This window comes from Mus caroli, chromosome 12 (assembly GCF_900094665.2).
Source record: "Mus caroli chromosome 12, CAROLI_EIJ_v1.1, whole genome shotgun sequence".
Lineage (NCBI taxonomy): Eukaryota > Metazoa > Chordata > Mammalia > Rodentia > Muridae > Mus > Mus caroli.
In genome coordinates this window covers 68,814,096-68,827,608 of record NC_034581.1, presented here as the reverse complement: position 1 = coordinate 68,827,608, position 13,513 = coordinate 68,814,096, and the positions used below count along the sequence as shown (strand labels likewise).

General features: G+C 41.3%; 1 protein-coding gene across 7 annotated transcripts in view; it reads right to left on the bottom strand.

Moving 5' to 3' along the window:
- Window positions 1–13,513, bottom strand: part of Syt16 (synaptotagmin 16) — a 255,141-nt gene that overhangs the window by 37,804 nt on the left and 203,824 nt on the right. For 4 of the 7 annotated variants that reach the window (XM_021179479.2, XM_029484284.1, XM_029484286.1 and 1 more), the window contains one exon: window positions 5,087–5,344. In XM_021179479.2, the coding sequence (XP_021035138.1) occupies window positions 5,087–5,344 (258 nt within the window). The remainder of the gene's footprint in view (window positions 1–5,086; window positions 5,345–13,513) is intronic. The other 3 variants (XM_021179478.2, XM_029484288.1, XM_029484287.1) reach the window with 1 other exon arrangement.

Below are 13,513 nucleotides of genomic sequence, written 5' to 3'. Positions count from 1 at the left end.
TGAGCAGAGGGTGATCTGGTCACCACAGAAGACTAGGGAGCACAGAGTAAAGCAACCAGGGCCTCTCCATATAACTGTTTTCTTTTTAGAACTACCTCTAGGTTAACCACCTCTGCTCTAATGCATTTGTTTCAACCTTTAACTGAAATATCCATCTGTATATGCATTCATATTGTTAAGAACTAAGATGTATTAAAGCTGGTCTGGGAATGTCTGAGCTGGTAAAACACTGGCTTTATAAGCACAGGGATCTAGGTCCAATGTCTGCTGCCAATATAAAATCCTTAGCATTATTTTTTTTTTTGCATTCCCCCTGTTTGCCTCCACTCCACTGCCTTTTCTTTCCTCTCTTCTCCTCTCCTTTCCCATATCCCCCCCCCCCGTCCCCCAGCCCTACTCACCCTGTTCATCCCCTTTAATGTCAGCAGACAAAGCAAATCTGGCGAGTTCCTCCCAAGCAACAGTCCCAGCCAGTACTTCAGCCCACCCCAGCTAAGATGTTCTATCTCTTTAGCCTCCAGTCCCTCTCAATATTCCCCAACCTAGGATGAAAGAAAAGGAGAGGCAGAGACAGGAGTGAGTGAGACATCAAAGAGACTTCCCCAGTTCAGCTCTTATACACCCTAGCAGTTCCTCCACTGAGTCTAGGAACTTCAGCTACAGCATAGGCTCCCAGAAAGCATAAGCACACATAGTCTGAATCTATGGCTACTTCTTCACTAAATCCTTGAATAACCTTCCAACAGACTCATACTTGCAAATAGTTGAAGCATCTGGGTGGGAAGCAAACCAGAGCCTTGGTGACCAGGATATATAGGACCAATGCTTTGCCGCAAGCTTAAAATATATAATGTACGTCTTGGAAATGGTTCAGGAGTTAAAGTACTTGCCATGCAAGCATGAATGCTGGAGTTTGGATGCCCAGAAGCCACACCAGTATGAGATGAGCATGATGACCCATCTGGAATTTCTGTGTTCAGGTGGCAAAGACTAGGAATTCCTAAAACAAGCTGTCTGGATAAACCTTATTAGAAAGCTCTGAGTTTGAGAGACTCTGCCTCAATGACCAAAGAAGAGAATGATCAAGGAAGATTGTGAACATCAGGCCCAAATTTCCACACACATGTTCATACATATGTTCATGCACCATGCACCTACATGACATGCACACAGACACACACACACAGACACACACATACATACACACACACACTCCATACACATGAGAATGAAATATATACTCAGTCTCTCTCATATATATATATATATATATATATATATATATATATATATATGTCTACATATATAATGTATATACATTCTTATGTGTATTTTTTAAATACTATCCATGTAGACCATATTAGCACAACTTTGGACTCTGGCTTTATTTTTCAAAGCCATACCAGTCACTGAAAAAAACTCTTCTTTCTGTTGTGTTATTCTTAAATATTTTGTTCAGACTCCCTAGATACACTTTCACAGGATACCACAAAAAAATGTTACATCCATACTTTCAGATGTTTAGCAAACACACTTTTTAAAAAAGCTATAGAAAATCACAGAATGCATGAAACTTCTCATGTAAAAACCTACAATAAAGCAGGATTTTCTTCTAAGTCTCTAATTAGCACACCCATTCCTCACATACATGAACAGTGAGATGTCCTATTAAACAGTGGGCCATCTATCAATGTGTGCAGCACCCAGCAGGACTTCAGTATAAAATCTAACTTTGTCAAGAAATTATCCCCATAAAATTGTCTCATGACTTTAACTCCTATGGTGATAATACCTAGATCAGTAATGTGGGGACTTTCAACAACTACATTAAGCCTTGAAGCATTATTCATAACTGAAAAAAGTAGAACTATATTAATGTAACAATGCATTTTCCATGACAGACAAGCAAAGGATAAATTAGAAAAAATCAAATCTGGGTTACAAGTAGCAAGAAGAAGGAATTTGAAATGGGTCACCTTTCTGTACAATAGTGTTCCCTTGTCTTTAAATGACAGAATCACATCACCTTAAACACATACGTAAAAGTAATAGCCTATTTTCAGAGAAATAGATCCAGACTTCTTAGAGCCATAACTATATCTCATCAAGTATATTTATATGGTCAGAGAAAGTATCTAACTTGTTTAGTTTATGATCACTTTAATGGAAAATTCTATTATCTAATTACTTCCTTTAACACTCTATATCTGTCCACATTAAAAAAATTGTTACTTACTATTCATAATGGTCTACCTGCACAGTATCTTAACTAGATTATGGGTGCCAATTATTTGAATTCTAATAGGAATTGATGTGATGCTATTCTGCAGGTGTGGCTGGGGTTCACAATCAGTTGACTTCAAGTATAGGAGATAACCCTGTACAGTTAGCTGAAAGGCTAGCGAGAACTGAGGCTTCCCAGGAGGAGAAGAAAATGCATCTACACATGGAAGTTCTAGCTCATACCTGAGAGTTACATCCTCACAGTCTGCTCCAGGGAGATCAGAACTGGGGATTTCTGTGTCTGCCAACATGATCAAATCAGCTAATTCTTTGCAATAAGTCTTTAGAAATCCACAAATATATGTATATAGTGTGCGTGTACACACACGCACAAATACATTGCCGATGACTTCATAGTGTGTGTGTGTGTGTGTGTGTGTGTGTGTTTGTGTGTGTGTGTGTCTGTGTGTGTGTTCCTGGTCCTATTTCTCTGGTTGGTACACTATTCCATATAAAACTGGCTAGAGACACTGGGGATATGAGTTGTTTTTTAAATGATATAAAGAAGAGGTTATCTGTTTTTTATAAACCATCTTAGTGGGGATACCTAACCTTTAAACACTTTTGTCATCTACAAAGTTCACACTCAAAAAGTCCACAATAGCATTATGAATTTTTAAGTCTCATAGTGTTTTAAATAAGTTTATTATTTTGCATCTGGGCCACATTCATAGCTCTCCTGGCCACAGGTAGCCTCCTTGCTAACAGTTGGACATGCCAACAAGGAATGCCTACAAGGAGCAGCTATTCTTATTGAGCATTAAGGTTACTGCTTAAAACAAACCAAAAAAGCAACCCAGCAAGTCAACAATTCTGCAATAGACTTATACTCTGCCTGGAACTCAGGCTTTCCATGACAGGAAACGTGAAATCACGAACTTTACAGGCAAATGGATGGAACTAGAAAGGTACCATCAAGTGAAGTAATCCAGACCCAGTATGACAAACATTGTACTTCTCCTTAGGCTCCTAGCTCCAAATCTTCCAATGTGAGCATATAGCCTGTGGATGGAAGAGTCATTGTACACTGAGGTTGTGGCCACTGGTAGATTGCCTATGCCTCAGTGAGTAGTCTTATCACCACAGTCACGTGTGCGTCACTGATGGAATCGACTGGATTCTGTTGGTTTGGATGGGTGATGGAGCTAGGGGAGTAGTAGGAACAGATGAGATGGGATGGATTTGATCAAAATACCTGTATACCTGTATGAAATTCTCAAAGAGTAAATTAATTATTTAATAAAAGAATGTACTGACAACAATGTAGAGCAACACTAAATTAGAAGCATGCGGTGGGGGGAGGGGGAAAGCATGGTTTGGAATACTTTGCTGATGACTTCATAAGGAATCCATCATGGCCTCACTTAGGGGAAACATGGGATATAATAAGCTACGTGAAGCTCATTTCAAATTAAGACCTCAAGTTGATTTTGAACATTTAATTTCACTGTCCAACATTTTAATGCTTTTTTTAAACAGAAAGAATGCCTACAATTAAGCTGAATCTAAGTAAAATAAATTAGCTAAATGAAAAGTAGACAAAATATAAAGAAATATTTATTCTCTATCATTAAATAATTTCAGTGCTATAATGATGAATTAAAAAAAGAAATGGTAGGAAAAAATAAGCAATGCAAACATGAATCTTCCCACAGCTTTAATGACCTCAAATTTAGCTTGCAGCTATTTCTATAAAAATCCTTTGGATTTTCCTCAGAATTTACAGTAATTCACTCAATGTGGTAGACTTTGTCCCCTGTCCAATAGAGGGAATTTCATCTTTTCTGTCACTACCTGTCAAAATTTCAAAATTACTAGTTCTGACAAGGATAAGTTATCATGGATTCCAGGAAGGTAAGTCAGAGTGGCTGTCTCCATTCTCTCAGAGCCTTGGCCATTTCTATAAATCAAAACCCAGACGCCGAGGCTTCTGGGAAATGGAACCATTAGCTTTAGAATTAAACAAGTGACTCCCAGGGAATCAACTACTATTAACTTTCATTAGCCCACATTTGCCTGCTTGGTGGAGAGAAAGGAATGCAGAGTAGAACACTAGGGAACAGGAGAGAATGGGGGAGGGAAGGCAGAGGGTCTGCAGCCATTGATGCTGTGGTTTGTTAAAATAGGTCGTGTTGGCTTGTGTCAAAACATTTAACTGCATGACGAGTAGTGAGCTTTTCCTGCCCTGCAAACAGGATCCTGTTGGCTAGTTGAGCCTTTGTCCTTTTTCTACTTGTTCTGCTCCCATTACCAAATCACAATCTCTCTTTTATCATCTCTTAGTTCCTCTGTTCTCCTTTTCCTCTGTCTCGAGATGACAACATGCAAGATGTACTGATATGCCACTCCCCCTTTGCTGTGGCTGCCATTCACCCAATAAGAGAGGTAGCTGTCATACATCCAATGAGAGAGGTGGCTGTCATGCATCCAATGAAAGAGGTGGCTGTCATGCACCCAATGAGAGAGATGGCTGTCATACATCCAATAAGAGAAGTGGCTGTCATTCACCCAATGAGAGAAAAGGAAGACTGGAAAGCTTAGATTGCTGTGATCAGAGATGAAGTTGGATGAAGCACGCTCTCTCTAGCCTTTTACCAATAACATTTCCCTGGTTCAGGATCCCTTCCCCTGTCCCTCTCCCTTTCTCTCTCTTTCTCTCTTGGGACTCTGAGCATGAAGATCCAGGGAAGCACTAAGAAAGCCTGAACTATTCTTTCTGGACACTTTCCACAGTTCTGTAGTTTATTCTCTTCCTTCTCTGAACTCTTAGATAAGTATCTCAATTATTCACCAGCATTCTTACCATTGACCTGCCCTTGCCTGCAATGCAATGCACTGCAATGAATACCTTCACAAGCAGACCCTTCAACACTGTCTTCTTGGTGGGTACACAGCAAACGTTTGCATTTTGTTTTCTGCTCCAACTCTGTTGTCTTTCCCTTCTCAGATGCTCCTGTACGAAAACTCTGGGATCGGGACACTGAGATCTTGAATTGCTTAGTCACATCTTCATCACTCTCAGAAGATGTGGATGGCTCTTCATCATCCCCAAAGCTGTTAACTGGAAGCAAACAAGAGTCATCAGTCTCCCGTGAAGCTCGGTGGTCCAACACAGAGACAGACAAACCAGGAAAAAGAGAAGAGAGCATGGATAGTTAGAGTGATGGAACAAGTTCAAACTGGATAGAAAGGAACTAAAGCACACTTGAAACAGAAATCTGGGCCAAAAGGATAGCACATGGAGTAATTAGAGATAGATGGCTAGCACCCGGGAGAAAACAGTAGGATACCCATCATTGGTGTAATGACCATCTTGAGATAAAGTGCTAGCCAACAGCCCTGCTGATTGGTGATGGTGCATATAACTGTAACTGGAAAAGCAGGGTTGTTATGGGCACATTTGCCCAATGTGCAGTTCTCTGGGAAAGGTACACTTTGTCTTGTTGAATTTATTAAAACACTCAGAGTCAAGCCCTACTTCAGAGGAGAGATATTTGCAGCTAGGATTTTCCAAAGACTCCCTAGCTTTGAAGAGTGATCACTGTGTGTAAAAACGTCTACTCATTTGAATCACAAATGTTCTAAATGTTTCTCAAGGCAACCCAGATAACTCTTGGAATCGCTGTTTTGAATGTATTTTACTGGGGCTAGGGAAATTGCTTGATGGCTAATGTGTTTGCTATGCTTGCATGAAGACCTAAGTGTGAATCCCCAGCACTGATGAAAAAAGCTGAGCCTGCCAGCATGCACTTATCACCTCAGTGCTATGCTGGGGTGGACACAGACAGGTGCCTAAAGCTTGCTAGTCTCTCAGTTTAGCCAATTGGTGAGTTTCAAGCTCAGTAAAAGGCCCTGCTTTTAAAAAGTAAATAAGGCAGAGAGTGATAAAGAAAGATACCTGATATCAACCTCAGGCCTCCACATGACTATGGTCACAAAGACCAATGAACAGGAAAGACAACATAGTTTGCAGCTGGTAGGAAGGTGAGCTTGTAAGTCATTGGAGCAGATAGTATGGAGGGTCTTTCAGAAATTCACAGTCATGTGAATTCATTTCAATTTCTTGAGCGTTTTCCTACCAGCACACTTGTAGTCTCTTAGTCTCTCTAACTATCGCTCATGATATGGTGTTCTTTGTCTTTCATGTTCTTTCTGCCTCTCAGAGACTTTCATAATGCTGGCTCCTTCCCATTTGGGGCTCAGACTGACTGTCCTTGCATTCTGGAAGCTTCCCTGATCATCTGCCCTTGACTAGCTCTCACCCACACCCCATCTTCTCCTCTAGAACATCTATAAAAATAAACCTATCTCATCCTTTGTTAACTAGTGTCTTCCTATTACATAAAACAAGGCTGGCTTCATGGTGAGTGTATTAAATATTGAGCATTTTGTGAACAACAGGTGTTATCACAAGCCAGAGCACACACATGTACTCTGGTGCACTGTTCCCTATGACTGACTACTCATACCCAGCCTCCCATCTAGACTAGTTAAAATGTCTTTGAGGTTTCTATTCAGATATTGTATCTTTTCAAAACATACTTCTTTTACCCTTAAATTGGGTGACAGGCTCCTTTTATGTTCTATAAAATCATTCTTGTATTTTACCTTATCAATGGCATTCCTGAAATGTGGAGAAATGTCTGTTTCTTGGGACCCTTCCTTGGAAAAGAAAAAGAGAGAGAGAATAGAGTGGAAGAGACAAGAGGATAGGAAGCGGAGGGGGGTGGCAGAAGGAAAAGGGTGAGTCAGTCAGAAGTCCAGCCGTGGTAGCTACAGATAAAGGTAGATCCATATTTGAGTCAAAGCAGGCTGGAGTTGCTAAGTAATGGGTATGGGGGAGGTCCTTATAATGCTTGCTCATGTTAGCTGCTAAGTCCCTTAACCTCTTGGGTCCTCTATCCTTTATTTGGGGTCATTTTTAATGTCTCCATTATTTCCTCAGTTTTTGCAAGTTCCCCAAGTCCATCACTGCTGACTGATGGCCATCAATATTCAATCCATTTTTTTTTTTTTTGGCTGATCTCCATGGAGTATCTAATCTATGAACAAGAGTATTTACTTATTTCACCTTAATGTTACTAGTTCTTTGCAGCACCATGGTAGTAGAAAATAAATGTCCAAAGAAACTAGATCTCATTAATATTTCAATAATCGGCACAGGAAGCATCCCACCAGAAAACCCCGACAATGATTAATTTCCTCGTTCCTATCTGTGTTCGGCTTAGTATTCTGGTATAGGATGAACCAGCACATGAAGGAGAAAACCAGAGGTCAGTAGGAATACAGTGGCATTTCCTCTACTTTAGAGCGCAGAATCAGCTAAGCTCCCAGGACGTGGCCAAGGGAACAAATGGGAGGGGTGGCTGACACTGACAGCCATCAGCACTCTTCCCAATCACTCTGTGATTCCATTTGTACACTTAAGGACAGTTTTTAAAGTTTAAATGGCCACAAGTCATTCATTTCAGATGTATGTGTCAATGTAGAATATTTCTATACCTAGAAAATTATTAATTATAATTAAAATACAGGCAATTTTCTCCAATGAGTCACATAGAAAGGTTCCTCCTTACTTATTATGCTAATCATATGGTAACTATAATATCTGCTATATCCTCAACATCCACTCTTCTCGGAACTTTGTATATCACATTTAGTTATGACAGAGTATTATTTTTCCCATTGTACAATGACAAAAAACAATAAATTATACAAGAAAACAAAGAAAAGTAATAAAGTTGGAACTTGAACATAGAACCTATATTCCTAAACGTTTTGCATATCATCAAATGCCATCACATCAGGAAACAGAGCCACGTCTAGACTACTCTTTGGGTGAAGAGAAAGGGAGCTTTGCCTTCAGTCTGCCAAAAGGCCGTATCCTCTTTGCTAGATGAAGGAGCAGTATGGTGAGAAGGGCTGCTGGTCCACAGGAGCGTGGGCAGGATGTAGGATAACTGCCTATCACTTTGCATCCGATTTAAATATAACAGCAGCTGCTATTCTGAGTCTCCCTTCCCAAGGATCTCGGAGCATTCTCTGTCTAAAATGGATACCTGAACTCTCTCCTGAGTGCCACTGGGCATTGACAGTGATGCTATCCAAGTGACAGAGATAATCCAATACTGAGCCTCCAGCAGGATTGTGGTGGTTTGAGTCAGAATGGCCCTCAGAGGCTCATAGATTTGAATGTTTGGTCACCGCAAGGAGTGGCACTGTTAGGAAGTGTGACTTTCCTGGAGTAGGTGTGGCCTTGTTGGAGGAAGTGTGTCACTATGGGTGGGCTTTGAGGTTTCAGATGCTTCAGCCAAGCCCAGTGTCTGTCTGTCTGTCTGTCTGTCTGTCTGTCTGTCTGTCTGTCTCTCTCTCTCTCTCTCTCTCTCTCTCTCTCTCTCTCCTGCCTGCTGAGATGTAGAACTCTAGGTTACCTCTCCAGCATCATGTCTGCCTGCATGGCGTCATGTTTCCTTCCATTACAATAATGAACTAATGTTCTAATGTAAGCAAGCCACACATTCTCATCTCGTCACAGTAATAGAAGTTTGACCACGACAGGGATCCAGGCATTCCTCTAGAACTTGGCAAATGTTCACTTGTTTGCTCTGCACAAGGACCCAGTGAAGTCAGGATTGCTAACATGCCCATTTGAGGAACGAAGACCTAAGGCTTAGTGTCAGTCACTAATGGTGTTAAATACAGACTCAAGATATAAGCCCAGAGTGTTCTGCTCCAAAGGCTGTCTTGCTCAGAACACTTCCTTAAAGAAAAGTCGTATTTCTTAAATCCTGTGCAAACTGTTCTCCTTTACTGAGAAAATGCGATCACAGTACTTTGACTCTTATGAGCATCTAGTCCCCTGATTAAAGAGGGAAAATCTTTGCCCATGGTCAGCCCAAGCCAGAACCAATTCCAGTTCTCCAGTGTTTGCAATGAACTGTGTGGCTACACAACTCTCTCTTCCTAGTGATTTTCTCCCAAGATTCAAATTTTGGCTCTTCTTTGCTTGAAAGGTCCAGTTGCCTGTCTTGACGTGGAACTATATCGACAACTAAGTAACTGATCTGGGTTCCATGTCACCTAAGCTCTACAAAGTCAGTCTCTGCTAAATTATGACACTTGTTTCAAACAAAAGGCAGCATTTCATGGGGTACCATGTGAATATCAAGTTCAAATTCCTTTCAAGATAAATGTCTGAAAATAGTACAGAGATAGGTTTCTACTAAAATTTTAACTCCTTTAGCAATTAGCTTGTCAATATGACAGAAAAAAATATTTCATAGTTACCTTGGGTGTAGATACAGTACCTTGATACATATTCATCTTCAGACTGAAGTTCTGTTTGTTTTGTTCAATCAGAATACAGATAAATAGAAGATAGATAGATAGATAGATAGATAGATAGATAGATAGATAGACGATAGATCTTTGATAGCTGTCACAGAGGACTATCCTCTAAGCTAGACTACCACCATCTTCAGAAGTTTAGGTGGGCTCACTCACAAAAGATCCTGATAGTAGGGTTTGTCAAATCTTGACCTTCCCTCATAGAAAGGGGGAGCAGAGTCTCAGGATCCTTGCCTGAATATCCAGATACCCTTCCCAACAAGGTGTATGAAATTTGGCCTTAACTGCAAGGGGTGTCAGGGAGGGTTCATACACATGGCCTAATGGAGTGGCTAATGTATCTAGTTTAGAAAGAACTAGGGGAGGGGACTCAGTCTATATAGCTGTATGAAACCCCTTATCCTCACTGGGTAAGGAGTTCTCAAAGCAGCCTTCCAGGGAGTTGGAGGGAAGAACCCACACTTCTGTAAGCAACCCCCTACCTATACTCTGCAAGGAAGCCAAATAAACTCATGGGCTCCCAGAGTGATCATTGTTGCAATTGTGCCTTGGTTTGTCTTTGGGACCACAGTAAGAGATATATGTACAAGTTTAGATCAGCCCTTGGGAAGGAATTTTTAGTAGCAGCATGTAAACACCTTACACACACACACACACACACACACACAGAGAGAGAGAGAGAGAGAGAGAGAGAGAGAGAGAGAGAGAGAGTCAGAGTCTTTTGCCATCCTACGGATGCATGTCCACCTAGCTTTACCCCTTTATTTAGATACTACCTGGCTATCACTGAGGACTTCTCATACTGCAGGAGTTCCTGACTTGACAGACTTAGCAAGTCTTCCTGACAAGGGCCCATCAGTGCTAGGTCCCTATTGCAATAGATACAAAAATACCCCTCACTCTAATTTTAATCGTGTGGTTTGTGTGTGGAAAAACAAAGGAAATTCTGCTTTCACCTTCCAGGTGGGAGAGACAAGAAAGAAAGTGTTCAGTACTACATAAATTGCTGGATGCAGCACCAGCCAAGGCTAGACCACTCAGGAAAAAAGTGAAGGAAGCTGCAAGAATTTGACCCTGAGATCTTCCATCGACAAGTGTGTGGTCTTCCCATCAGGAACTTCAGCGTCCGCATACTGGCATGCCTTACTTCTAAACGTTGTTGAGAGAACTAAATGAGATAAACCAGGCACTCACACTCAGCCTGTGCTCGGCACAGTGCATGCTCAAATGTTAATTATGATTCTAGTCGCTGTCATGCCATTGTCTGGTGTGTAAGCCCACTGACACAGAGTTATGCTTACACACAAAGGAACCAACATGCCTGTTCTCCTTCAGGGTTCCATTTGAAAGCTCATCATCAGACTTGTCAGTGGAAAAGAGAAGAAACGAGGGCTAGGATCGTCGGAGATGGAGCTGATCATGTGGGCTGTCTCTCACCTTACTTTGCCATCCTTTCTGTAAGCCTGGAGGTGGAATGCTCTGTGGGAATTAGCAACACTGTCTGGAAGTGGGCAGTGCCCAACACCTGCTCATTTTGTTGCTTCTTTCAGGGAAAAGAAAATTTGGGGGAGGGGGAGGAACTACCAACTGGCAATGCAAAGAAAGGGTTTCTTGAGCTTTTCTGCTCTATTTTTCAGATGGAGAAAAAAAATTGTAAAAGATCACTGCAGCTCCACTCCCAGCTTATTAATTCCTTCCACCCACACGAGAGCTATTAGGTGGGGGCAAGTATTGCTCACATCTTATCAACTGAGAGGAGAGACAGGTGGGTGTGGGCTGTGCAGAGCAGTACCTGGTGCCACCTGTAACTACAACTGTGGGAACCCTTTGAATAGACAATTTCTCAAATATCCACAGCAACTATAATCCCACAGTGACAAAAATGAGGACAAGAAGTTAGTTAAGATTTTGCAGGAATGAGGTCAGATGTGACAACAACTGATTTCACATCCTATGGCCAAAGGGAACCTTTCTAAGAGCCCTGGACTCATGCCAGGAAAGGGCTTATAAACCATCTAGTCTAGTGCATCCGTGAGATTTTCAGTGGATGCGCTGAAGGCTTCGTGTCCTTAGCACACAGGGTTATTTAGTTTTTATATGGTTTGTCCTTTCTATGTCTTTCTCCATGTGAAAGTCTAAGAATTTTAAGAACTTCGAAAAGCACTAATACCAAATTCACTCCTTTGATTCTGCAGAGCAGAAAACCTACCAGCATGAAATTACCTTAGAGGGTTAAACAACTTGTTAGCTGCAACAAAAGAAGGAGGGCCAGTGTCTGATCATCCTCTGTGTACCTGCCTTGTAGCCCAGACCTTCCATGAGGTGTTCTGACAACTGCACTTCATATAAGAAACAAAGAAATGGCACTTATAATACTTACATAGGAAGAAGAGAAATAAAAAGACCTTTCACTAAAATTAGTAACACAGAAAGCACTACACACACACACATGCACACACACATGCACACACAAAAGCAGTAAGATATAATAATATGATTTCAGTTTTGACAATATCAGAGTGACTCCTACAAATAAAAGGTAAGTCCATGGGAAAAAGAAATTTAAACAAAGTAATTGCAAATATAGAGCAACTGAATTAAACCTGGATGGGATTTGGTTTTTTTGTTTGCTTGGAAGAAGGCAGATTTGCTGTGTGAAGCACACAACTACAGTGTTTGGTGGGGGGGTTGTTTTGTTTTGTTTTGTTTTTGCTGAGTGCCCATGAATTTGGGAGGTTCAGGGTACTAAGGACTCAGACAGAGGCCTTACTGACTTGAGCTATTAGAGGACAGAGTTCTAGACAATCAGAGCAGTTGGAAAAAAAAGCAGGTAGAACCCCCAAATGGAGAGAGCCATGGAAAAGGAACCCCAATATCTACATCAGAACTTAGCTTAACCTTTAACTATAACCTGAACTATTTCTGATGGAGGATGATCTACGCAACCTAAAACTGGAGGCCAGATAAGGTGAAAGATGTATAGATGCCGCCCACTTTAAGGAAAACTGAGGTAGGAGTTAAAATCAAGGCAAGTTAGAGGAGTTGACAAATATGTCAGTCTTGTCATCAAACTCTGGAGCATCAGTCCTAGAAGTGAGACCAAGGGTCAGAATGAAACAGCCTGTGTAAGAAGACACAAAACCAACACTTCAGAAGACAAAGGAGGCAGCTGTGATTTGAACTGGAAAAGAGCAGTGCTGCCCTCAAAGAAGATGAAGGATTCCAGTCACTTCACATTCTACCTGCAGTGCCCGGTGCACAGCCAGAAGTGACCAGACTGACCGAGAAACAAGAAACCTATGCATGTGAAGGTTGTTAATCAGTCAGTGGAACTAATCTCAGGCTAACTCAGAAGTGGATGTCAGAGACAGTCAGTCCAAGGAGAAAATGATCATAAAGAATGCCAGGCAACAACAACAAAAAATCTAAATGTTCTAACATTAAAAACTGAAGGGGAAACTTAAGGGTTCTTTGGAAAGTCCATTGGAAGGCACTGTGCTGGGACAAACACTCAAAGGAGTGGTTTCCTGAAGTAGACGCAGGTGAGAGGCTGAGGCCGACTTGAGAAGGAACGTTTCACTAAAGCAGACACAGAAGAGAGGGTGTTCTGCTAAAGCAAGCACATGAAAGGACACGTGATGAAGGATTTTTTTTTTTTTTTTTTGCTAACAATACTCATGTATTGGTCCACTTACATTTTGTAGTTGAGCTGCATTTGTCTGGGCTCCATAGAGAGAAATGCACACACAAAAAAAGTTCTGGTGTTGTACTGCAGCTTCTTTTTTTTTTTTTTTTTTTTTTTCGAGACAGGGTTTCTCTGTGTAGCCCTGGCTGTCCTGGCACTCACTTTGTAGACCAAGCTGGCCTCGAACTCAGAAATCCG